This window comes from Octodon degus, unplaced genomic scaffold, assembly GCF_000260255.1.
Source record: "Octodon degus isolate 3935 unplaced genomic scaffold, OctDeg1.0 scaffold00070, whole genome shotgun sequence".
NCBI classification, from domain to species: Eukaryota; Metazoa; Chordata; class Mammalia; order Rodentia; family Octodontidae; genus Octodon; species Octodon degus.
In genome coordinates, this window is record NW_004524646.1 from 63373 (window position 1) to 89660 (window position 26288).

Below are 26288 nucleotides of genomic sequence, written 5' to 3' on the forward strand. Positions count from 1 at the left end.
CTGTCACTCTAGGGGGAATAATAAGAGAAGAGTCTTTGTGGTGGGCATAATTTTGTCCTGCAAGTCAGACAGCCCTGGCTGGTTTATGGAAGTCTCTGCTTGTATTGGGATCTTTTGGTAAACCCACCGTGTGGATGAGTTATATGAAATCCCCAGTAGGTGGAAGGCCCACAACCAGCAACTTCCTGGTATGACCAGGTGCAGGCGTTTGAGTATGTGACCCAAACAGCCAACTCTGAGCCAACGTGACAGCCAGCCAATTAAGATAAAAACAGGAACACACATGAATAATGGTCTACTATTCTTTCTTCCTCTCTCTGATAAGAATCACCCTCTCAAAACCTACAACTAGCCGCTCCCCACCTACCTTCACCAAATGTTCTTACAGCACATCATAATCATCACCTGTTGCTTACTGTTTGCCCTGAAACAATCAGTCGCAGGAGTTTTCCAGTTTTAGAGAACAACAGGTGGGAGATAATCCAGCAAGTAATGCGTCTCAAAGAAAGGAACAACCAAACATAAAAGCAAACTGAAATATCGGAAATACTTCTTTTTTTAAGTCTTGTTTTGCAAATGGCATTAATGGCACTTAAGCTACAAGCAAAACATTTCGATTTTACAAGAGTTGACTGAAAGATTAATTCTGCTTTTGTTTGCAAACAGCAAGTTTAGGTTTCATGACTAGGTCTACCCAAGACACCCAAAGGGACAGAAAGCCCTGAGATGGAAAGATGCCATGGTCCTTCTTGGTGTGTCTCAGAAATGCAGGATGTCTATTTGTATAAAAATTTAGAATCAGCTAGACAGAACAGCAAGTCACTGGCATCATGCAAGGCAATAGTTTTGGTATTTTTTTCCTCTCTTATCAAAATGTGTTATAACTTAGGTTTCAGTAGAAAAGCGAATGTGAACATTTTAAAATCAGTTTATTTTCACCATCACACCCACTGGCGAAAGCGCATGACGCCTTTAACCACGCAGTGACTGAGGTTGGCTTTTGACCAACGCTTACACATTCCCTTGGAATACCTGGCCCTGTGAGAAAGACACGACTTAGTAGGCTTCTTTCATTGGTTAAGGTGATCTCCACAGTGTGATGTGTTTGTGATCGTTTTTTCTTGTGTAATGAGAAAAGCAATTGCACCTTTTAATATATGTGCTCTGATTTGCTTCCAGAAAAAAAAATTCCAGGTGCTTTCAGGTCCCACAAACATTCACTTCGCCCTCAGAAAGCGTGTTCTGCACTGAACAGCGTGTGTCAATGTTCAAGTTCAGAGCACATGCCAAAATGGGAGCTCTAAACCTAGTTACGGTTACCAGTTCACCAGCAAACAGGCCCCCCTTTGGTGAGTGATGGCAGCTTCTGGAAAAGAAGCTCCAGACACACCTGCTCCCTTCAGAGGCTAGTCTAAGGAATAGCTGCCCTTGTCTGCACGCCGAGCTGAGGCGACACCACCCGGCGGCACAGCATCGCTATGGGAACCCCCTTCCCATGTGCAGCCCCAACCTGCTACGTGTGTGAATGCCCCCTGTGTGTCCCGCAGCTGCTGTTTGAAATGAAGTTCTTGTTCTTTGATTCATTTTGGCAGAGCAAGCTCTCAGTCATTTATGGCACAGTGAAATATATTCTTCAATGCTATGTAATTTTGGACTAACAAGAAGTCTGTTTAAGGCACATGTCTCAGTGTAATATTTAAAAAATAAAACAAAAGACCACACAACACTTAGTCCTCATCCAGTGTCCTTAACATTTAGTTTCTGTCTTCAAGTAAAGAGTTGTTCTCTAGCTCCTGGTCTTTGGTGTCTGTGGGTACCATGCCGTTCTCCATCTCTGCATGCTGCTGGATACACTCGGTGAGCCTGGCTGTGCTGGAGTTGTCCGAGTTACACATCTTCTCAGTCTCCTCCTCTTTCTTCTCCTCATCCAGGGAGTAATTCCGGAAGGTCTTGTAGATTTTCTGCACATCCTCAGGCAGGGTCTTTTTGAGGTCTTTGTTTTTCCTCTTGGTGAGTCTGGAGGTGGACCCGAACTTGTTGATGATGTTGTCCTCAGAGGCGCCCTGCCCGTGTTTGTTGAGCTGCTCCGACCCCTTAAGGCGCAGGTTGTTGGGTCGGTTATTGATGCTCTCCTGCGATGAGGCTTTGAAGCGGCCCGTGTCCAGGGCAGCAAAGACGGAACGCTTCTCTGGTGACAGCATGTCCAGCGAGTGGGCTCTCTGGTCCAGGCCCAGTCGCCGGCGCTCCATGCTGCGGATCGTGGCCGCCCGCTGCAGTTTGTCGTGGATCTCGACACTGAGCCGCCGCCTCGTCTCCCGGAACTCGGCTGTCACGTTGGCCTTCCACTCTGCTGCGTGGGCCTTGATCTCACCAACCTGGCCAGGAGTGAAACAGCAAGAACACACTGAAAACCTCTTCTCTGCCTGTGACCTCTCAGCACCCACAACCCTTGGGAGCCCAGATGGAGAAACTATCTCTCGGGAGGCTGGGGATGAGAAGCTTGTGTCCAGGGAAAGGGGTGAAGTACTACCTCTGTCCTAGGATTTCCCCTCAGACACCAACCTCAGCTAGCCAGTGGCTGATGTGGGAACCCAAAGGACACCTGAGATTGAGAGGCAGTGGCTAAAAGACAGATGGCCAGAATGCTAGAAGAGAGATTGATATTTGGGGCTCTGGTTGTGTTTTCACTCCTTTTACAAAGAATATGGACTACTTCCTCCCATATAAACCATATCTAACTCACAGGATCTTTATCACTATATAAGGAAATGCACCTAGCTCCATGCTAAGGACAAAGCAAGTACTCAGCAGGCCTTCTAATCTCTCCATCTAGGTAGGGTGACCAACCTGGCCCAGTTTGGCTGAGACTTTCCTGGTTTTAAAATAGAATATCCTATGGCCTAGGAATTTCCATAAGTCCCAGGCAAACTGGAACCACTGGTTACCTGATGTCTAGCTATGTTATAGCCATGTGTGGCGGGGCTTGCCATGGATGACAAAGATGCTCCAGGGCACCTGGTGATCATACTTCCCTGTTGGGTTCAGGGACCAGGTGGCTTGTGCCGAAGGCCACAGAACATATTCTTAGACAGTGAAGTCTAGCCTCAACATCAGTGCCCAATTTCTTTTTAGCTTTTAGTCAAAACAGTAGATAATCAAAGCGCCACCCTTCCCTACAGAGATGACTGCCTCAAATTATTGCATTTGGGGGAATCAAGTGTGTGTGTGTGCTTCCCCCTTCTTTCATTATTGCTGATCTTGGGATTCAGACTGGAAATGGCATTGACAGTGTTTACACAATCCAAGAAAATAAATAGAGGCCCAGGAATCATCAGGGAAATTTCCCCCTCAGCAAATTTGTCCCAGGGCCCTTAATATACAGTGAACGGCTGTCTATCCCTCTCCTGTTTCCTTTGGGTTTTCTTCTCTGTTCCTTTCTTTGACTTTCTATCCTCTTCCATTGCCCTCTTGCTTTCTTAATTCTTTTCTTGTATTCCTAAAAGAACATGGGTTTTTTTTAATTACAGAGACTATCTTCCCTTCTTAGATTATCATCTCTCATCTTTTTGTCGATTCTTACACAAATTTATGTAAAAGAGTTCAGACCACATGCCCCTAGCCATAGACATGAATCTGTGTGGATCTGATAGCACATGGGGAGACAGAAGATACAGAGGAAAGAGATCCCCTGAGAAGGATTTTTTGTTGTTGTTGTTGGCTCAGGCTGCCTTAGGCGTGGGTCTGGTAAGGCATGGGGAGCTAGAGATCGAACCACAGTCCCCTGCGCCTGACTGGGTTTGCCCCAGCAGGCACTTAAACAACTGAGCTAACCCGCAAGCCCCCTAAAGAGATCCCTGGAGTCCACTTCTCTGTGGCTGGCCACCATTGGACAGCCTCAGCCTCACACTGAATAGAGAAAGTCGCATGGTGTTTCATTTGTCTCCTTATAGACTCCCAAGACCTGGGACAGGCCAGTTTCCTGGGATCCATCAGAGAAGTCTAAGCCTCCCCACGTATTTGCAGCTAATAGGCAAATACACAGCTCCTAGGTGATCTGCAATCAAGGGCCTTTGCTTACTATTTCTATGCTTTCCCTTTTCATTTATACTTTTTAAAAACCAATTGTTGTTTACTAGTCTCTCCTGGATTATGGGCTGGTGAATGAATCACCACATTTCCCTACCTGTCCAAAGGTTCTAGAAGTAATTCTTACTCCATTCAACTTGGCTGTCAGGTAAAGATGCAAAATGAAGAAGCCACACGAGCCCTGTCTGAGTTAGAAAGTCTCCAGCCCCGGAACACAGACAGGCTAACCTGAAATCAAAAATAACTGTGCAAGGGCTGGGGAGATTGTTCAGTAGAATAAGCACTTGCCTGGCAAGTGCAAGGTCCTGAGTTCAATCCCTGGTACAAAAAAAAAAAAGAATAACCATGCAGTCTGGAAAGGCTCTTACCTCCTCTTTTGTCTTTTTGGATAGAACTCGCAGCCAATCTCCAATCATACTGAGAACAGCTGCAAAGTAGGCAAGGCCAACAAGGATCCAAAACCACACCAGGGGCTTGTACCACTCCCGATAATTAATGCCGGCATTCCCCCCTGCAAATGACAAACACTGCTTTAACCACAGCCCAGTGTATGCTCCCAAAGAGCGAGTGTTTCACAGAGACGTCATTCCACCATCATCCAACCCTCAGGTGTTGGCCAGGTAGACACAAGGCAAAACTGGAGGGCAAGGAAAAGACAGATCCTCTCCTACAGACTCTGTCTCGAGCCTCAGTTTCTCTGATTCTTGACCGATAGCCTTAACACCTGCAATAGGAAAACACAGTCGTCAGCCTGACTCACCTGTTCTTACCCTGAACACCAGTAACAAATGAGTGATTTTATGTTGGTGCTCCACAGATCAACACTGTCTTTTTCATCTTAATTTCTCTAAATTTATTTTAATAAAAATCAAATATTATACAACGTCTGTAATAGACTGGAACTCCTAGAACCATTTCCATCTGAAACTCACATATATTTACTGACAGATAAGTGGCTATATGGGAATAAACAGGCATAATGGCATTACTGAGACTTTGACCCACAAACTCGTTATTTAATGCTAGCTGAGGAGTGGTGTACACATGATGCAGATCCGAAGGGTCAATCTGATTGAGTGATTAGAACTAAAGGGGACCTTTGAGGCCAACTAGTCCAATTCCTTTATTTTATAAATAAGGATTACAGTAAAAATCTATCAAACCAAATTGGTCAATTGCCTGAAGGTATTGACTGGCTGTTCTGTTGAAAGGACTGGTCATTTATTCCAAATAATTAGTCTATTTATTCAAGCCTTCTCACAAGTACCGCTGAGAGTGGTTCTGATACATAGCCTCTGAGCCTACCACACTCTCCTGAACAGTCAGGAAGTGCAGCAACATAGCAGATGTCAGCCTGGTCCTCACTATGGGAGATGCTGCGGCCCAGGGAGGCGAGGCAGGACCATTCCAGGATGACTGGCACCAGCTACGTGGTGGCAATAAAGTGCCACGTGATGAGAAGTGGCCCCACTTTCCAAGCATGTGACTGGAGCCACATCTAGCCTGACTAAAGCCATACAGTGTTCTAGCATTCAAAGTATCTGAAGAAGCCAACGCAACACACACTGGGACCTGTACCTCTTCTCGACCTGCCCACACCCTCCATGAAATGAGCCCATGAGGCCTTGACAGCTACTCTGCTTCCCTGAGTTAGAATTTCAAACACTGCTGTAGGACTCTGGATCAAACCCCCTTTGGTTTAACTGCCTCCATTCTTTCCCATAGGCAACTAACTATCCTTGCCGCTTTCTTTAGGGTATAAGTTGAACTCCTACAACATCATAACATGTTTTTTGAGGTTCATGTTCCAGGCAGGACCAGAAAACTCTAGTTTTCTCCCGTTGGCTGTCAAGAGTAAAGATTCTTTCCAAATCATAATCACTCCATCAAGACCGTCACTAGGGTGCGCTAGTGAACCCTCCTCTGAGCATCTTTTCATCCGTAGCCAGTCTGGAACAGGAAGAAGTTCTGCATGTGCTCCCAGCCAGGGTTGTAAAACACAGCACTGGAGTTAGGCCGTCCCAAAGCGGGTCAGCTACAAAACAAACAGCAATCGATACTTGTGATCAATGCTCCGATCACATTTCTAGTAGAGCTGATAATACCATGTCAGAGCACAGCAACCAACGACCAACTCTTAGATGTGCATCTCGTTGTAATGACTGGGCATCCTGCCCTATCACTCTGAAGGAGTAGGCCATCATCTGTACCCATGGGTTCTACATCCGCTGACTCAAACCAAAGCCATGTCAAAACATAATTCAATTTTTTTTTCGTTTTTATGTATGTGGTACAGGGTCTCACCACGCAACTCCAACTCACAGTGATCCTCATGTTTTCAGCCTCCCCAGTATTAGGATTACAGATGTGTACCACCATGCCTGGACTCGTTAGTGGCTCAGTGCACCCCAGGGGTGGGGCCGGCAGGGCATTCGGGACCAGAGATCAAACCCTGGTCCCTGCATTTGCCAAAGCAGGCACTTAGTCCGCTGAGCAATCTCGCCAGCCCTTAAAATATAATTTTTTAAAACATGGCCACAGACATGCAGTCTTTCCCTTGTCATCATTCCGTAAACCAATCCAACATAATGCAGGACTCCTACAGCCAGTACTCCAGATATTCAGAAATGACTGCATTTTTTTAAAAAAAAAGTAGGAACGAACTGCTGTTCTTTCAAAGAGCACATTCTCCACGTTGGTCAGTGTAAGCTCTAGGAACTGGAACTTAGAAGGTTCTGGTCTAATTGCAATCAGTTCCGGGAGTGGTAAGAGGCTCTGGACTTAAGAACAAAGAAAATGTAGCTCTGTATGAACCTGCCACTAAGGGAATTAAAGAAGTGTGGGCACCAGGGATGGCAAAGCTGCTATCTTCCCCAGGTAAAGACAAGGTGAGTTGCCCACATGTACCAAGAGTTCAGCCCAAGGTAATAGTAGCGTTCGTTAAAAGGCATAGTGTTTTAAATCCTACGTCAAGGGTCTGCGACTTGCACCCCCAGATTAACCTGACTGACTGACCTAAGCTATTGATTATGCTACAGGTTCTGTCCTAAGTGTCCTACAATACACAGTCTTCAGGACAGCCTGGTTCTAGCACAGAGAGCTCTGAAGTGAAATTCTGTTGCATATTATGCTTTGAGATACTCAAAATGTTGGTTAAAAGCTCTAAACTCGCATCTGCTCTTACCTGTATTTACCTTAGATTGGAATCAAAACTCAGCTTTCCCATGGGCCAGCTAAAGAATTAATCTGATAACATTACAACTGTTTCTCGTATTTAGCTTAATTTTCCTGTGTGATTTCTCTCCACAGCTAAGACTTCGAATCTGACAAAAATAGTTGAGAACTGTGAGTGAGGAAAGATTGGTAGAATCCCAATCCCAGGTTTCCTAGAAACAATTTTTAATTACTTTGACTTTACAGTTGTTCATCCACAATCCATAAAAAGGAAAGGGGAAAAAGCACTACCATTTCTACATAGTGGGCTTCAGTCTTCAGCTGCCCAGCTGGAATAGCGACCAAAGCGTTCTGCTATTCGTCTGTCACAAAATTAACACAGAGGTACCCATGGTCCTGTTAATGAGCCTCCAACCTCCCTCCCAGACCCCATCTTCTGTATGCGTGCTGTGCTCCACAAAGAAGCCAAGACACTGAAGGGATCACATGCTGAATAAAGACATAAAGAATGGCCTTTCTCCAAGCTCAGCCTGCAGATGTGCAGCTGCTTTAACCAGGAATAACTGGACAAGGGCTCTCTCGCTCTCTCTCTCTCACTCTCTCTCTCTCTCTCTCTCTCTCTCTCTCTCTCTCTTCCCTTTCTTTCCCTCCCTACCTTCCTCCTTCTCCCTCCCTCTCTCTTTCCCTAAATATTTCAAACTTATCAAAGAATTGTTTGATCAACATGTTTACTTCCTTTTTGTTCACAGACAAAAATGAATATAAACACCACAAAATGCAAGCAAGTGAAATCCAGCAACATAAAAAACACACATTATATACCCAGATTAACTGGGATTTAAGTCCCAGAAATGCAAACTTCGTTTATATGAAAATTAGTGTATGTAAGTAAAAGAAGCATTTCCTCCTGGGAAACCTAAGGATATGGGGCCAAGGATCATACAGATGAAATGACTCCTTCAGTGTTGTCTGCTCATCTGGGGCCCCCAGCCATCAAGCCAACAATATTGCTAGATTTTAGGGAATGCTTGCTGTTACTTTTCTCCTTTTCTTTTTGTTGCTGCTGCTGGAACATGCTCATTTTTCATATATTTCTTCCAGAAATATGGTGATTTGGAAAGGCTCAGCCAACAAATGACTTTCTTCCCTAGGGCCATAATGACTAGGACCCCCAAGGTACTTACCTGCCACGAAATCACCGAAGCCCACTGTGGTTAAAGTGACTACCACAAAATAAATGGACTCCAACGCTGTCCATCCCTCGATGTATTTGAAAATGACAGCAGGGATTGTCACAAACACGATGCAGCCGGCCAAGATGAACAGGATAGTTGAGATGACCCGGATCTTGGTCTGGCTCACTTGTTTCTTCTAGAAAAAGCCAAGGAGAAAGATTGATAGGCAAATCAGTGTCATCGCCTGGATTCAGAAGACAGAAGCACAGAGAAACGTGCCATCGGTGAGTTTCACATTTCCTTAATCACAGGCTGGACGGCAGAAAGCTGTGAATTCTTTCCTAGAAAAATGCACAGAATTTGCAGGTGGCTGAGGAGGTTCTCCGGCTTCCCCAAGTTAAAACTTAACTTATATTTTGAACATTCCTTGCACGGCTCTGCTGCAGTAAAAATACTGATTCTGAGCTCCTCAGCAGTGCAAACATAATTATTTCCCAAGAAAAGTTTGTTGTCATTTTTCATGTACCATCACAGGCCCTCCATAGGGGGCAGGGGCAGAAGTTTGATACTCTTTTTATAGTGGCAGTGACAGATTTGCACCCAGTTTCTCTTGTAACAAAGACATGGGGGGGGGACCTGAGCCAGGCCAGTGTGTGGACCGATGAAGAGAAAGACACAGCTACCCCCATGTGACACTCCAGCGACAAGCTACAGTCAGGCATTGTAGCATTTCTGCACAATCCTTCCCACCACAGAAGCTGTATATTTATAACACACTTTTATTTTTAAACATGCTTGTTTAAGACAATGCTGTAGCGGTCAGGTTTACTGGCTGCATTACCCACAAGACAGGAAGGAGGGACAGAGCCACTATCTGCAGCCGCAGGAGGAGCTTCATCTCAAGCCAGCTTCCGAGCATCAGCAGCTAGTTAGTAAAAATGTATTTGGATGGGAATTAGGTGCTGGCACAAAGGAACTGTGCCAGGGGTCTAAGAGGTGGACAAGTGACACCACTGGCAGCCTCATCAATGCACTGGAGACCCCTCACCCCTGCAGTGCCTCTAAGTAACACAAATCCAGGTCTTCTCCAGCACTGGCCTTGGAGATTGTAACCAGGAGTCCTTGGCTCCCCACACTAGCAGAATACATGAAATATATGTTTAATATTAGCGTGCATGATCTATCTACACTGCCTAGGTTGGGTTTTGGTACAGCACATCACACTGGAGACAATACAGGAAATCTCCACTGTATAAGCCACCTTGCCTTCTAGTAAGTCAGAAGGCAAAGAATCCCAGAACACACAGAGGGCTCTGCTCCCAAATATTGCATTTTTACTGATGCAAAACAAAAGCCAAGAGGGGTTCAGGGACTTGCATAAAATGATACTGCTAATTAGGGGCAGAGCCAAGATTAGAATTCTGATGTAATTAACTCTCAGCTCCGTGCTTAATGATGAAAACAGTTTTCAAGTAATTGAACAATGTACCAGCTCAAAGTGGCCACACAAAGTTGTCTTTCCCTAGCACAAGACACACCAGACTCTCTCCCAGTGAAGAGCAGGCCGTTCTGTGTCCCTTCCAGGGCGGAAGACTGGGAACAAAAGCAGTGACTAGGTGAGCTGCCCAGGAAAAGGTACAGATATATAAAAAGGAGTCACGTGGTCTGAGTCCTCAGAGGGTGCTTGGTCTACAGGAAGAAAAATGGAGAAAAGCATTTGATCTGTGCCTTTCCATGGTCCTTTCCTCATACGCTGAGCAAAGCCACCAGCAGACAACCTGCAGCCCATTGGTGGTGCTGAAAGGTCATACAGAAACAGCACTCTTTCCCCATCTGCAACTGTCCTGACTAGATTAACCACCTGTGAACTATAGAAAATACTTTGCCCATTTCATGAATTGCCATATTAGGTAACTGGGAAGGGCTTTCTGGGGGCAGCTGAGTCCTTCTGAGAATCCAGGAACTTATTAGCCAGGCTTTGCTCACAAACACGCAACAAAAGCCCAAAGCCAAAAGGAAGACGAAATTAATCTAACTGCTGGCTATGGGAGTACTATCTCCCCCTCCATGAACTGTCCTCTTCAGATGCATGATGAAATTAGAGTGAATTAAATGTTTGTGTGACCCTTGTTAAGTTACCAATTAGGGTGGGAACACAACTGCAATATAAATGAGCTTGAGGTTGGCAAAGAGGCACTGTGAGTTCGGGGGAAGCTGGAGATGTGCGCGGGCTTCCTGAGATGGGCAGAGAGAAGATGACAAAGGCCAGACCCGAGCTGGGTGGAAGAGAAGGCAGAGGTGACAGGAGCCACACGGCGGCGTCCTAGCTGCATCATCGACTGCAGAGTGTACAAGCGAGGTAAGTGCCGGGGAGATAGCTCAGTAGAATAAGCGCTTGCCTAACAAGCGCAAGGGCCTGAGTTCAATCCCCGGTTCGGCAAAAAAAAAAAAAAAAAAAGAAAAAGAAAGAAAGAAAGAAAGAAAGAGTGTGTGTGTGTGTGTATGTATACATGCGCATGCAAATGCATTGTGCCCATGCTCATGTGCATGTGAGTACATATGTGTACACCCATACTTCATTATAAAAGAAAAGGTATAAGTATAGGGCTTTACCAACACATATCTGTTACTCTGGACACCCCTGCTTCTGCTGCCTTTGAGATAAAAACAAAACAGCTGCCTCAGTTGGACAATTTTAAGCAATAGCTTTCACTGCAAAACCACACACCATCTCAGAGATCACACAGGGGTCTTCAGGTCTCTTCCCCATTCACTCTACAACTTCACCTGTGGTGTGAAATCATGTGGAAGAACCCAGAGTCAAGGCGAGGTGCAAGCTGGCCGAGACACATCTCCTGTCTACTGCTAAAGAACTGAGTGACTGCTAGAAGTAGTGGTGCACACTTGTAATCCCAGTTCCTGGGAGGCTGAGGCAGGAGGATCGCAGTGAGTTTGACACCAGTGTGGGCTATGTGAAAGGACCTCAAGGCCAGGCTGCACTACATAATGAGACCTGTTTCAAAAAACCTGTCTACACGTGAGTTTCATCTTCAACAAAATGGGAATAAAACAGCCAGCCCTACAGGGTTGTTCAAAAGAGTGGATAAACAGAGTGCCGTGTTCAGTGATTAGCAGGCATTTTAATAAAAAGTTCAAATCTTCGCTTAAATGTTAAGCAGACCCAGACAATACTGCTCTTGCTGCTGAGGAATGCACCCTGATTTCTCCCTTAACATAATCTTTGTTTAGCTTCAGCAGCTCACTGTTGGTTTTTCCCTTTCTGGATACATTATCTAGTACAATTACCTCACTTTCAAAGACAGAAAAATCCTCATTCTCCCTGTCTAAGCAGAGCCAACTCCAAATTAGGCTCTCAGCTACTCCGTACACAATCTGGGAAGCTTTTTTGTTTGTCTTTCTATTCATTTCCCCCCTTGCTTTTCATCCTCCTCCTGAAAGTGCCAGGAGCTGCAGATAATGCCTGGGCTGTCACCAACCAGCTGCAGAGGGGTTCTCCCTGCTTCCCCAAACCCACTGCCTGCAAGTCTGTCTGTCTGCAGTTCTCGGGCGGGTTCCGCACCACTCACAGAAGTGAGCTGGCCTTCCGCGGTGGACGTGCTAGGCATGATCATATTGCTTAGATACCTGCCAGCAGAGGAGCTAGCAGAACACTCTGTGAGAGCTGAGAGCTCATGTATCCTGAGGCTAACAAAACTGCTGTCTGGGAAGAGAAAGTCTGATCTGCCCTCAGTATGCGGCAGAAACAGTAGGATGCTCATGCGTTTCCATCCCTACCTTGTCTTCACACTGTTGTTTGGTTAGACCAGACAGTATGCCCTTCCCTGCTTCTTACATACAAGGTAACATGCAGAAGTATCTCTCCTGTCCGGATGGGGATGACTACAGGAATTTCTGAAGAACTCAAAACCCATCTCCTGAAGAGTTTATTTAGTTGCCAAATAATATAATAATAATAATATTATTATTATTCCACGGAGCAAATAAGTTTCATAAATAGTAGGAGCCATGCTCTTGAGCTCCCCTTTGAGAGAGGGCTGCCTTCCCTGACAACCCTACGTAGGTTTACTGGTCTCAGACCTCAGCGGGCCCAGCCATGCATGCAAGTACCAGGGAGCTGAAATCCCCATTGCTTTATTTTAGAGAGCGTTATTTTAGAGAGCAAATATATTTCTCTTCATCTGTGAGCCTTTTTTCTATTTTCCTCCTCTCCAATACCCACTCATCTTTATGTTACTCCTCCTAATTCTGACATGACCAATCCAGACTGTTTTGTTGGATTGAAAACAAATATTGCTGAGAAATCTTGGAGGAGGAGGTTTTTAACCAGGACATTAGAGATTTGATTCAAAGCTACCACAATAAAAAGCCGAGAACAGGAGCTGGGTGTGTGGAGCTCTAGTTTGTGGTTGAGTTTGGTTTTGTTGAAATGCAAACATATCACCATGGTAATTCAATTGAACCAAAGTTAATTTCTCAAAATGGAAAGATAATAGGAACTGACTCACCAGGAACAGACATTATTTTCTTATACTATTATGTTTTCTCCAAAGATTTCTTCCATAAGGTCCACTTATTACTAATAGTTTCAAAAGCTTAGCAAACATCCACAAAGCACCAGCAATTCTATAAACTTAAGAACAGCTTTTAAATCCCACTGCCTATAATCTGTATTGGTGGAGATGTTCTAAATGCATGTTACTGAGAATGGTGCAGTAAAGTCTCCATGGAAACTACTGAAAATGTCCTACCCAAGAGCTGAATACACATCGCCTCAGTGCTAAAAGAGAGTGGTATCCCTCTGACTCGAAGTCACGTCGCAACAGACAACAGAATGGCCCATTCCCCACTCTGATGTTTCACTATGGAAAGTTTTTGAGCAGCATTTTGGTATGTATGACCTTTGTATCTGTGGGATGCCAATGTAGGTCCTGGGATAGAGAAAAATTAACATTCACAAGTAATAAAAACTCTTAGCTGTTCTACTCCAGGAAGGCTTTAATTAAAATCTTTGAAAGCTAGTGGCTGTTAACATTTGAAGATAATACACTACTAGCACCAAAGATTTGCATTCAAGACTCAACTAGTTAATTCATAACTCATTTAGCTTGTAACTATTAAGAACTTTTATATGTCAGGCTTTATTCTGGTTGCAGGAGATATGGCAGGAGGGAGAGAGGGGAGGAGGGAGATAGAGTGCAGGAGGGAGAAGTTTTGCTTCATGCACACAACACAAAGTCAGGTGGCCAGAGGCAGGGTAGGAACACCTGAGTCTTCAGCTAATAAGGTCTTTGTGGGTGCTGTCCATGGTGTCTTGTCCAGGTAAATAGTGAAAACAAAGTTTAGGACCTAAAGACAAACATTTCAGCCAGACATGATGGCCCACATCTGTCATCCCAGCACTGGGGAGGAGGCTGAGGCAGGAGGATTGCTGTGAATTTGAGAACAGCCTGGGCTACAAAGTGAGTTCCAGGCCAACCAGAACTGCATAGTGAAAACCTGTCTCAGCAAAAAAATTAAAAACTAAAAAAGCAAATATCCCATTGATAAAATATATTACCTTGGAGGAAGGAAAAAAAAACAATAATATTCTTGGAATTGTGTCTACTATAATAGATTGGCTCTTTCTTACGCAACCACTCAAAAGCTACACTCCTAGGACTACAACAACACAGAGTCTCAGATATAAGGCATGTTTTCCAGTACTGAGGGAGTACAGTAATATTAAGCTTTAGTCCATCATTGTATTTATTTCCTTATTAGTTCATACCTTGAGTAGGAAAGAAGATATACTTGTATTGGCTTCTTTCAAAGACTCCAATCATCTCAAGACCCTCCCCCAGAATACCTGGTACCACAATTTTTTAAAATTGTAGAAGGAAGAGTTACATACAACCAGTGGTTCTGCAACTCTTTGCACCACAACAGATTGGCTAACTCAGTGTTCTGCTGGTTTCACTGTGAAAAGATTCATTTTGTTTGGTTTTTTGGTTTTTTGCAGGGGTTGCTTCTTTAAGTTTTGTTTTTCAGTTGGCCACCATGGAAAAAGATATTCACATCAGCACTCAGAACAAGGAACAGATGCGAACATATCTGGGTTTTCTATCACTTGTTTGGCTGTGCAGGCTGGACCACCTCAGCTCTAACTTCCACCTACTCTGGTCCCAGGCACACTGGCTCTAAACTGGCTTCGCTTCATCCAGCAGCTCACTGGAGGTCACTCACAGCTTCTTCAAGCCAGGGCACCCAGTTGGTCCAGGGCATTTCTAAGTAGAGCCACAGTCTATGCATGCACCCAATCTCATCTGAGTAGGAGCATAAACCACAACTTTAGTGAAGTCTGAAGATTCTAGAACCTTCAGCTTGAGTTTTGCGCTGCAAATTTGCTCAATGTAAGGGACTGAAAGCCTGTGTGGGCCAAACTGTCTTCCAATGATTCTTGGGTCTGAGACAACTCTGGATCTTTCAGGTATCACAATGCAAAGATTTTAAGAATGACTTTGGATGATTCCACTATGAAGGAGAAAAGTAGTCAGATCGTCTGCTGTGCAGCAAGCTCTCCTTCCAGTAGGGAAGGCCACTGTTGCTGAAGGGATCCTCCTGAAGAGAAGCAAGGAGTTGTGAAAACCCTTCAGGAAGTCTGAGCTTCGGGTTGAGCCATCTAGGAGGGACAAACACCTTGAACAGTGCCTGGGGTCAGGGTGCAGAAAGGGGTCTGGGCTACGAAACAGGTAGAGAATGCTATGGGTACAGTGAAACACTCACTTGCTCCCGTATGGATTATCTAGGAGCATGTGTTGTCATCCTTCCTAACCACCTCTTAGCATGTGGCTATTCCCTGCCCAGCATCCAAGAATACTGAGGGAGTGCGAAAGAGATGCTGTCATGTGGCCCCCACCCCCATGCTCAGGAATGGATCCCTTGGACAAAGGCGTTTGTGAGCTCCTGGTGGAGGCTGGAATGGCTCCCTATATGTCCAGGAAGAAAGGTAAACAGAAGACAGTTGTGCATTTTCCATCATCTTATTTACCTTAACTGTTATAAAATTTGAAAAAAAGCCTTTAAGATCATCTATATGTATATGGATATCTATAAAATACTTAGGTATTATTTAACAAATCATGATCAACCCACCCCCCAATATTTCTTTCCTTCCTTCCTTCTTTCTCTTCTCCTGGATGCTTTTTTTTTAACAGCATGATTTTATTTTTTTTTCTTTTCAAAGTTTTATTGATAAACATATAGCAATGAGACAGTTTCAAATCAAATTGAAAGTATAGTTTCAACAAATAATACACTGCATATATTCTTCTTAGTGGTTAATTGCTGTACAAGATGCAGACTTGTGATCCTACTTACAAACACCATTAGAAAAAATCATTCTATTCATTAAGAAAATGCAACTATATATCTATCCCAACCACTTTGAATACACAGGTACAAAATGGACATTCATAGTTATACCCCATTTTTTTAAGTTCCGTTATTGAATATTATAGGTGTGTAAACTCAGCAAAATATTCTAAAAGAGTCCAGTAGCCCATAATAGCATTGGGTCTTCTGTTTAACTGGCAATGTCAGAAATTATTGACCTGAGTCCCCCACAGCTCAACATAACAACATGGCTTTACTTCCTATATTTCGTCTTCATACTTTTCTACTGGATGGTTAAGACCAAGGTAAAGCAGGACCTGTGCAACAAGAGTTGTAGCTTTTTCCTAGATGCTTTTTAATGTAAGTACATAGGGATGCTTATTTCCACCAAGCTATGAAGAATGACTGCATAGACATTAAGAAATGATAAGGAAAAGATGTGTAAGCCAGGAAGAAAGCAATGGGAAGCAGGAAAAATGAAAGTCTTCAGGAAGAATAAAGTATAACTGAGAAAAAGACTTTGAGGTATAGAAAGCAGAAATGGCACAGTAGTTTAGGGATCTGGAACTAGGATTCTTCTGAAGGTATAAGAAGCCTGCTCATTGGAGCTAGTATCTAATTGTTTCAGAGGCCGAAATAAAATGAAGAGCTTTGAATTAATTTTTAGACTGGCAACAGGTTAAATAAAAAAGAAAACACAGATTTCTCCTAGAAAGTTAAGATTAAATAAGTCATAACCTGGGACGCCCTGAGAAATTTTCTTTAGCAAGATATTTTCAAGGCTATGAATAAGTTGAGTTGTATAATTTTCTATTCATTCATTCAATAAGCATTTAACATGCACCTACGTAGGTACTACACTAACCTCAGAATGGCTAACTTAGAGGAACTAAGGCAGGCATTAAATAATCACACAAGCAAATACAAAATCATACAGTCTTGTAAAGGGAAAAAGAGTCCAGAGTGTCAGGCTAATGATGCTGCTGAACTCTTTGACTACCATAGAACCCCTTATACACTGTCCACATTTCAAGATTCCCCAAATGTAGTAAAGGAGTTGCTGCAAATGACCCAAGACAAAGGACTAATGGTGGAGAGGCATAACCTGGCAAGGAAACCAAAGAAGTCCCAGTCAACTTGGACTTCGCATTGTTGGCTGCTTCCTGCTTTCTGCTCCTGATAACGTTCCCCAGGTGGATGCCTTCACAGCCTGAGAGACTTGTCCTGTCTGAATCTCACCTGAGTTGCACAGAAATATCTCAAGGGAGTTCCAGATTCCAAGTGGGCATGAACCTTGGACAAATAAATGAATACCCAATTCATCTGTTAATTCATCCCCCATTCATCTATGACTCTTAGGGAGTTGCATTGCTCTTTAATTTCATTAGAATGGATTTCATTAGAATGACTAGACAGAAATCTATTTGGATTATTGAACACGCATAATAAATATCTCTGTGCTAGTTAATTAGTACATTTTTCCTTTCAAATGAATTCTATTACATGCAAACCCTGTAACAGAGTTTAAATTACAAGGTGTGTTTTTATCTCCTGCTAAGTTAGCTACGCATGTGAAGGGAGGTGTGGGCATTACAAGGCTATGTAACTCCAAAGACCACAACTTCCAAAACATGAAGTAAGAAACAGTGGTCCATGCTGAAATAGGATGGCATCATGGCAGACGTTTTATTTAGAAAACTATCCTCTTTAAAACATAGTTTTAAAATACATTATACCTAAAGAGCATCTAGCAGGCCCCACCCCTCGGGCGCAGTGACAGTGCATTTGAGACGGGGTGTGGTGGCATGCGCCTGTAATCCCAGCACTTGGGAGGCTGTAAACAGGAGAATCACTACAAATCCAATCTACGTAGTGAGACCCTGTAGACCCTGTATGACCATGTCCTAAATACAGAAAAAAATAAACAAATAAAAAGCATCCAGCAGAAGGTATATGCTTTTGTTTCAAGAGTTCTTCACAGAAGACCAGCCACTGAGACCCTAAAGACAAAGGACACTCAGGCCTCCTGAGGTCCAATTCACACTGAAGATACAATTTGAAAACTGAATTGGCCTGACCCTGCATTTCCCAAGCAAAACAGCTGCAGCACACAGTTACTGTTAACGAGCACTAATGATGCTGTGAAGGTCCACCAAGCCACACTAGGACCCCATAGTAAGGGAGCTCACGAGATCACAAGGCCTAACCACATCAGAGGCGATTGTTTTGCTGTTTATCTGCTTATCATTTGAACTCCCGTCTTTAACGTGGTGCAAGACAGAGAACTGGCCCTAGGATAGCAGCTGAAGAATACCAGCTACTCACTTCCACAGCCTCTCTTGCCTGTACGATGTAAGCATCGGATTTGTGCTCCCCCAACCATAAAGGTGTAAGTCTGACTTTGAGCCACAGTCTTCTGATGCAATGTGATGAGGTTCATCCTGACGTGTTCATCCAATGGTTTTCTCCATGTTTCCTCCTCACTTTTCTCATTGGTCCTCTAAAGAGTGCTCCTAAGCACGGGGGAAAGGTTTGCAGAGGCATGCATGAGAAGGATTTTCCCAGAGACAAAATAAGACTGGGGCAAGGGTGGAAAGAGAGAAGGCAGGGTGTCACTCAGCCTGGAGGGCAATGATGGCAAAGAGACACAGACTTCCTAGGGTTCTCAGGGCTGTAGAACCTCCAGCTTGGAAGACTGGAAGGCTACAAGGAAAGGATTAGATGCAGAGCTGTCCTCTAGTGCAGGCAGCAAATGATCCCAGAGTCCCGGTTCTTTCCATGCACCTGGAATAGGAAGTTAAGGACTTGGACACCTACATGGGGTGGAGCCACGGGAAGAAAACTCTGCCAGTGATCAAGGTGGAGCTGAAGAGCCCCAGGTGGCATCACCCATGGTGGGAAAGGCTGGCTGGAAACTGTAGGCACATCACTGGCAGCTTGTATAGGAGCAGGGGCCACAAGGCAGCCCCTCCAGGGTTTGGTACAGTGGTACAAGTATTTAATAGCCTACACCACCTGCACTATTTGGTCCAGGCAGACCCAGTAGTGACCAGTGCCAGGCCCGACTCCCTGGCCTCACTGGGGTCCTGGCTCTTGGAAGCCTGCCTTCCAAGTTTGCTTCCCCAGCCAGATCATGGCTTCAGCAGCTATCCAACACCCTTTCTTTAAAAAGAAGTTGCCTTTCTCCTTAAATTAGCCATAGCTGCTTTCTTTTCATTGTGAGCAAAGATGCCTGTCGGTGAACATCACTTGTGGTGGTCAGGGTGAGCCGGCTTCAGCCACTTGGATGAAGGACAGGAGAGACAGAGCCCAAATGGACCCCTTGGTGACAGGCCTGGACCTCTTGACAACAGGCCTAGAATCCTGGAATCTGAGACCAACTGGAACTGTAACCAGATGTGTCGGAATTACTGCATACAATATCTCTATAGCATTCCTAAATCTTAAAATGTGAAGTGCAGCCGGTTTCAGCTTCCCTGTAGAAGGGGCTGCACGAGTACCTGGGAACTAGTGTGATGGGTGGCGAGGAGCAGTGTTAATCTCCCCGCCAAAGCCAGCAGGGCGGCAGCACGCTCCACTCAGGCAGCAGAGTCTGCCACCTGCAGGAGAGGACCAGCAAAGCTGCCGTGGAAAGGTCAGTGATTAGCACAGGATCAGCGATACAGAATGAGATGCTGGAGTAAGGCAGGGGAAGGCACAGGCCGTGGCTGAGCGAGACGCGGGTGCACACGGTAGCGAGTCCTGTGAGCACCTGGAGGCAGAGCACCGAGAAAACGTGCTGGGCGGGGCTGCTCCAGGCAGCTGGGCCAGACGCAGCCCAATTCTCAGCTCATTAACACTGGACCTCTTTGGGCAAAGCAGATGCATGCAATTCTATCCTGCCTTGTGCTCCTCTCTACAAGGACTGGGTACATATTGTGTCATCTTTGTAGTGAAATTAAAGGAGGGACAGAGGTGGGAGAGAACACAGGACAAGGGATAAAGAAAAGCAAATGGAAAGAAAGAAAACAACCAACACACCCATAAACATGGCAGCAGTTCCCCCACGGGCCAGTAGCACAGCCCCCTTGAAAATCACACTTTATCTCTTTGTTTCCAGAGAGGGGTGACAGCCATGCCCTTGAGCGAAGCCTAGGAGAGAGGAGGAAGAGGAGGAGGTACTCCCCCGGTACAGAGAGATGTGCCATGCCTGCGCTTTCAGACTCCCAGGAATGTTTGCCAAAGGTGGTGGTAGAAGCCATGAGGCCCTGGTCATGTTCCAACTCAGTAATTGCATCCTGCCTGCTCCCCTGTGCCATCTCCTCTTTTTACAGAGTGCAGCAGACCACAGAGCTGTTGGGGAGCCCTGAGATTGGCAAGCATTCGCTGTCCCTTTCCTCATCTAGAATAGCAGATACTTTGCAGTGTGCTCTCTGGAAGAACTGAACTGTTCACTGGTGTCCAAATACAGTGCCACTCATGCTCCTATACCCTTTGGTTTGTAGCCATTTTTGAGAATTTTAGGTTTACAAAGAAATGCAGGGACGTCCCGGGCATGTTGTAGTTGGGTTAAGAATGGTGAGACATTCTGCAATACAGGAGTTAGGGACACAAATCAGAAAAAATTCTCATTTAGTGTGAGTTTAAAACATCCCACTGAGAAGGGCCGGCCAAGTAGCTCAGCGAATTAAAGCACTTGCAAGCAGGCGTGGAGGTTGGGGATTCAATCCCTGGGCCTGCAGTGCAAGCCCCACCACCAGGGCATGCTGAGATAGCAATTGAGACTGGGCGTGGTGGCGCACGCCTGTAATCCCAGCTCTTGGGAGGCTGTAAACAGGTGGAGCACCACGAGTCCCATCTAGTAGTAAGACCCTGAACACCCTCTAAACCCTTCTCTAAAATACAAAAAAGTATTTTTAAAAAAAATCCCACTGAGAAAAAAAAAAAAAAAAAAAAAAAAAAACGATTTATAGTATCCTGAACCAAGAATCTCATTCTCTTGTACATGTAATCATTTATTTAAAAACTTCACTTTCAATATAGGCTGGATTTTACAAGAATTTGACCAGTGTAAATGGCTGAATGTTGATTTGTTGCATTTCGCTAAGAATTGTTCTCTATTTTGGAAAGCCAGCATCCCTGGAGGAAGAATCCCTGGTGGCACATTAGTCACCCATGCAACACTCCAGGGACAAACTGTTTGGAGCCAGTGCTAACACTACTGCTAGTTTGGAAGCTCATATAGAGTCAGTCTCACCCCTCTCAGCAGATTTCCAAGCACCTGACCAAGTGACCAGGTACTAAAACATATTTTAGTATGAATTACTTTCATTTCATCTCCACACAGGGGCTAGAAAAACAGCATTGTCCATTCCAACATTTCTCATATGAGAAAGATGTACTATCTGTCAGAGTTATTTGAATGAAGTACCAAAAAATACACTAATAACTATTTTCTATAAAAGGACACATCAAATATCACAGAGCTCAGAGCCACTGGGTAAAAACAAAAGGTATAGTGTTAGTGTGCTTAGGAAGTTTGACTTGAGAAGTCCACAAAGTTACACTTACAATGTAGGTGCTCCCTAGGGAGCTGAAAAGCCCTGTGCATGTAAATACCACTGTATTAAGCCTCATTAGGCAGCAGGGCCTTTACTGGACCATCTTTTCATCAAAACAATTGCCCTGTGAGCTTAGGCAAGTGCACTCCACAGTTCGCTCCCCGGCACTACATGTTGCACCAGCTCTGTCCCCAGGGTGGGCCGAGCCAGCCACAAAAAAAATTATTCTTTGAGAGAAAAGATGCTGCTTTTTTCTACTGCCACTTATTTGCATGTAATACCACTAGTTTCAGGGCTATTTTCTATGTAGCGATATGTGAGGTGGTGCCTAGCGATGTTTATTCACTTACTCGTCCAGTTGTGGGTTAGAGCTCTCTGGGTGTCAGGCCCTGCACAAGCGACTGGAAAAGCCTGTGCGGGGACAGGTGGACCCTGAACCCACAGAGTTGTGCTGCAGAGCAGCGCAGGTGGCGAGCAAGAGCCCAACACAGCGAGGTGACTATGGTTCTCCACTTGTGCAAGGTGCCCTGTGGGTCCAGGCTTGACCTGAGGAACTGACATTTGTGCTGGGACCAGAAGGAAGATAGGGACACTGTTGGAAACACAGTAAATGTGACACACAAAAGCTCAGATGAGAGTGTGGCACATTCAGTGAAAATTCACAGTCTTCTTGAAGTTCCCTTGAGACAGCAGAGATTTCCTGCTCACGACCATCAAATCCTTCACTCCAACATTCAATGTGAAAAATTATTTTGATCCCAGGTACCTTTCACAAAATGTGTTAAGTGAATTATTTTTTGTTTTTCTCTAATAACAAGAGAATTTGAACTCAAAACATTTCTGGAATACAAAAACTAAAGACATGTGACCATTTTCAAAAACAGAAGAGAGGTAGGAGCGACGCGTGCCCTTTTCCAAGCAGGGGACAATCCTGTCAACTCCTACACTCTTCCAGTGGCGGCTCAGAGTAGCAGGTGTCACGTATTTATTCAACCATCTGGACAGGTCCTTTTCCTCCTCCTCCTTGGGGAGAAAGTTGACAAGCCTCCAAGGACTGGGAGGAGAGAGGTACACCTAATGTAAATGCAGAATCAAAGGGCTAAGGGCAACAGAGATTTCTTTAAAGAGCAACAGAGGCAAGAAATACACAGCAATGTCAGGAAAAGTATGAAAGCCAAAAGAGAGCGGTAATAGCACTTGAAGAACACCATATGGCCTTTATACGCCACGCTTTTCATTTTAAATGTTGATATTTGCCTTCTTGTTAGCCCTGGTGCCAATTCTGTTAGAGTACTTAGTGAAAAGTTCATTTTGTAAAAAGAAACCATGCTGAAACTCCCTGAGTGCAATTCTTTAAGTCACACCAAAAATTATTTTCCTTATTGACTAAATGATTTACACCAGTTTTTAACTGTTCAACCTAATGTGCAAAACAGTATCAGAATTTGAACAGAGATTCTTAGAGACATCCAAGATGCTTCTTTGCACCAGTCAGTAGTGAGAAGAGCTCCATGGGTGAGAGTATTTAGGCAGCTGAATATTAATGATGATATTAATTGGACATTCTCCAAGCTCACGTGAACAGATAGTTGATACTGCCTACAGCAATACTCCTTTCTGCCATAGGAGAAAAGCTAAGAGGGGACACTGCTCAGCCTAAGTGAACAAACAATAGAAATGACAGACTCTAAAAGAGAGATGGCACTTGAGCTCAGAATAACCCATCTGTCCAACCCTCACTGAGATGTGAAGGACCACGTATCTTTGGGGAGGAGACTTTCGTTTTCCTTTGGAATCTTTCAGGACTACTTTGAGGCTTTGCAAAAGCATAAACTAGCCTTAGTGTTCAAGATTTAGGAGGAGCACAGGCAAGCTAAGATACAGTCAGCGTATTGCCCAAATATATTCTTTTCTATTCTTTCACTTTTTTCCCCCTTTTTCTTAGTAGAATCTATGTGGGTGGTAAAATATGTGCAGAAACAGTTGGAGGCAGTGAAGTGTGGTCCAGGTCAGAGAACATGGACTTCCACTCTGGCACAGGCAGAAGGGCAGGGCCATGCCTGGTGGCTCCTGAGCAGCCAACTGCACAACCAACTGACCACCTGGCTTCCTCCCTTCTGTTCTTGACTTTCAAAGGATTTGCTGAGTCAAGGCCAGTGCAGCTCCTCCTCCTCAGGCAATGACTGATGACGAGGGTTGGCTCCCAGACAGGCCTCTGTCCCGCTATCTGCCAGCTGTCATCCACCCCTGTCACGGACCTTTCTGTAACTCCCTTCACTTCAGCCCCATGCACCCAGCTCCCACACCCATGTAGGGCAGAACAGAAGGTGATACAACTATGCATCTCTGCTTCTTTCAGATCTGTTGTAATGCCACATAATCTACACAGCCCAGACTGAGGATGGGAATCTGGCTCTTGCCTCTCTCCTCCCAAAGAGTTTATAATCAGTCAGCATTTATTGAAATGTCCCAAGTGCTAAATACTTGCAGGTACTGCAAGGATACAGGACATGACAGGCACAGTAGCCCTCAAGGTCCCTATGCTTTACCTGAGGGTTATACTACGTTAACAAGAGAACGCAAGGGTTTGATGCCCAATTTACAAGCTAAAATTCACAATACCTTCCCCTGGGCTCTTGTCACTCATAAGATGGTGTTGTAGCAGTGAATAGTGCTTACCAGGGGCACACTTTGCAACACACATTGCTCATCTACTTCAAGCAGGTAGCAACAGCCTGAGCTCACATTGGGGGCAAGCGGTCAGTCAGGGAATGTCCTGAGACACTGAGATTACAGGGCCTTCGGTACTGGCTCTGGGATCATTCAGCATGACTTTACAGACACTGGCCTCATGCATGTCTGTTTCCTCCTTGAAAGAAGACTGCCACTTGCTTATTGCTGAGTGTCCCCATAGTGTGGAGAACACAGTGGGTGTTATTTGATAATTGCTTATTAAAATGACATGGGGAGAGGTATGAAGAGCAGCCGCGGTGGGGGGCTTGGGCATGAATCACTATGAAATGACATAAAAGGATTTTAAAGTCAAAAAAGAGGCCTGGTGGAAACTGGATGTCATCAATATGCAAAGACTCTAGTCTGCCTGGCATGGAGCCATCCTGCCTTCTGCCAGGGAAACAAGGACAAGAAAGGCACAGGGACCCAGCTGGAGGTGAGGGCAGGTGCAGGAGGGAGGCAGGGCAAGGAGCACGGCCCCTCCACTCTGCCCCCACCGACAAAACAGCAGCTGAGGCTAAAGGGGCTAAGGATCACTCAGAACACAATTTATCTAGCACCCTCCTTGTGGCTTATCGAAGGCGAAAGAAAGAAAAGAAAAATCAGTGAGTGCCTGCTAGGAAACAAAGAAATAGTAACTCTGCATTGCCCGTGGGAATGTAAAACGGTCCAGCCACTGCAGAACACAGTATGGCAGCTCCTCAAAAACCAGCAAATCTGTAATTACCATATGGCACAACAACTTCACTTCTGGGTATACATCCAAAATAATGAGAAACAAAGACTCAAATGGGTATTTACATATCCATGTTCATAGTAGTATTATCACAACAGCTGAAAGGTGGAGACCATCTAAAAGTCCATGCATAAACAAATGGATAAACAAAATGTAGTATGTACATACAGTGAAATACTACTCAGCCTTACAAAGGAAGCAAATTTTGCCACATGCCACAAGATCTCTGAAGACGTCATGCTAAGTACAGTACGCCAGAACAAAACCACAAATACCTCCTCTTCCTAGGCACGTAGAGTAAGCAGTTAAATACATAGAGACAGGAGTAGAATGGGGGTTACCAGGGTCTGGAGCGAAACAAGAGACTGGGGAGTTGTTGTTTAATGGGTGCACAGTTTCACCTGGGACACATGAGAAAGTTCTGGAGATGGATGGAGAGGAAGGTCACACGACATGTGGAAAGTGCTCAATGCGACTGAGCTGTATGTGTAAGAACAGGTACGAGAGCATCCTTTACAATGTGCATATTTTGCCAGAACAAAATACAAGAATAAAGAATAAAGAAAACTTGAAGTCAGTTCCCCACTAACTCCTAGAGAAAAAGAGAAGTTATTTGTAATAGCAACTATGGCCAGAACAAAAATGTTAATTGCTTAGAAAAAAGCAAACTTACAATGACATGAAAATCGGGTGCTTCATTGGCCAAGCAATGGCCGTGACTCATCCCCATGGCTGCGCTGACAAAGGTTCTACAATCTGAGGTACAGGATCTCAGGATAAATCCTGAGCGGATTTCACTGACCTTCTCAGACCCAAAAGGTACAACTCTTGTTGCATAGGTCCTGCTTTACCTTGGTCTTAACCATCCAGTAGAAAAGTATGAAGACGAAATATAGGAAATAAAGCCATGCTGTTATGTTGAGCTGTGGGGGACTCAGGTCAACAATTTCTGACATTGCCAGTTAAACAGAAGACCCAATGCTATTATGGGCTACTGGACTCTTTTAGAATATTTTGCTGAGTTTACACACCTATAATATTCTATAATGGAACTTAGGAAAAATGGGGTACACCGATGAATGTCCATTCTGTATCTGTGTATTCAAAGTGGTTGGGATAGATATATAGTTGCATTCTCTTAATGAATGGAATGATTTGTTCTAATGGTGTTTGTAAGTAGGATCCCAAGTCCGCATCTTGTACAGCAATTAACCACTAAGAAGAATATATGCAGTGTATTATTTGTTGAAACTGTACTTCCGATTTGATTTGAAACTCTCATTGCTGTTTATCAATAAAATTTTGAAAAAAAAAAGAATATCGGGTGCTAATGGGAGCAGCCACCATACTCAACTTTTCAGAGTGTAGGAATCTGTTTCTAAAATTAATGTCCACTGTAATGGGCTAATTCACATTTTAGGCTATATGGGTGTAAATCTTGTGCTTTCTGTT

At 44.5% G+C, this 26288-nt stretch overlaps 1 protein-coding gene across 2 annotated transcripts in view; it reads right to left on the reverse strand.

The window, feature by feature from the left end:
- Positions 1–1394: 1394 nt before the first annotated feature.
- Positions 1395–26288, reverse strand: part of Kcnk10 (potassium two pore domain channel subfamily K member 10) — a 126865-nt gene continuing 101971 nt past the window's right edge. For both annotated transcript variants that reach the window (XM_004635111.1, XM_004635112.1), the window contains exons 5-7: positions 8445–8631; positions 4455–4597; positions 1395–2375 (exon numbers count right to left, since the gene is read on the reverse strand). In XM_004635111.1, coding sequence (XP_004635168.1) covers positions 1755–2375; positions 4455–4597; positions 8445–8631 — 951 coding nt within the window. In that variant the 3' untranslated portion in view covers positions 1395–1754. The remainder of the gene's footprint in view (positions 2376–4454; positions 4598–8444; positions 8632–26288) is intronic.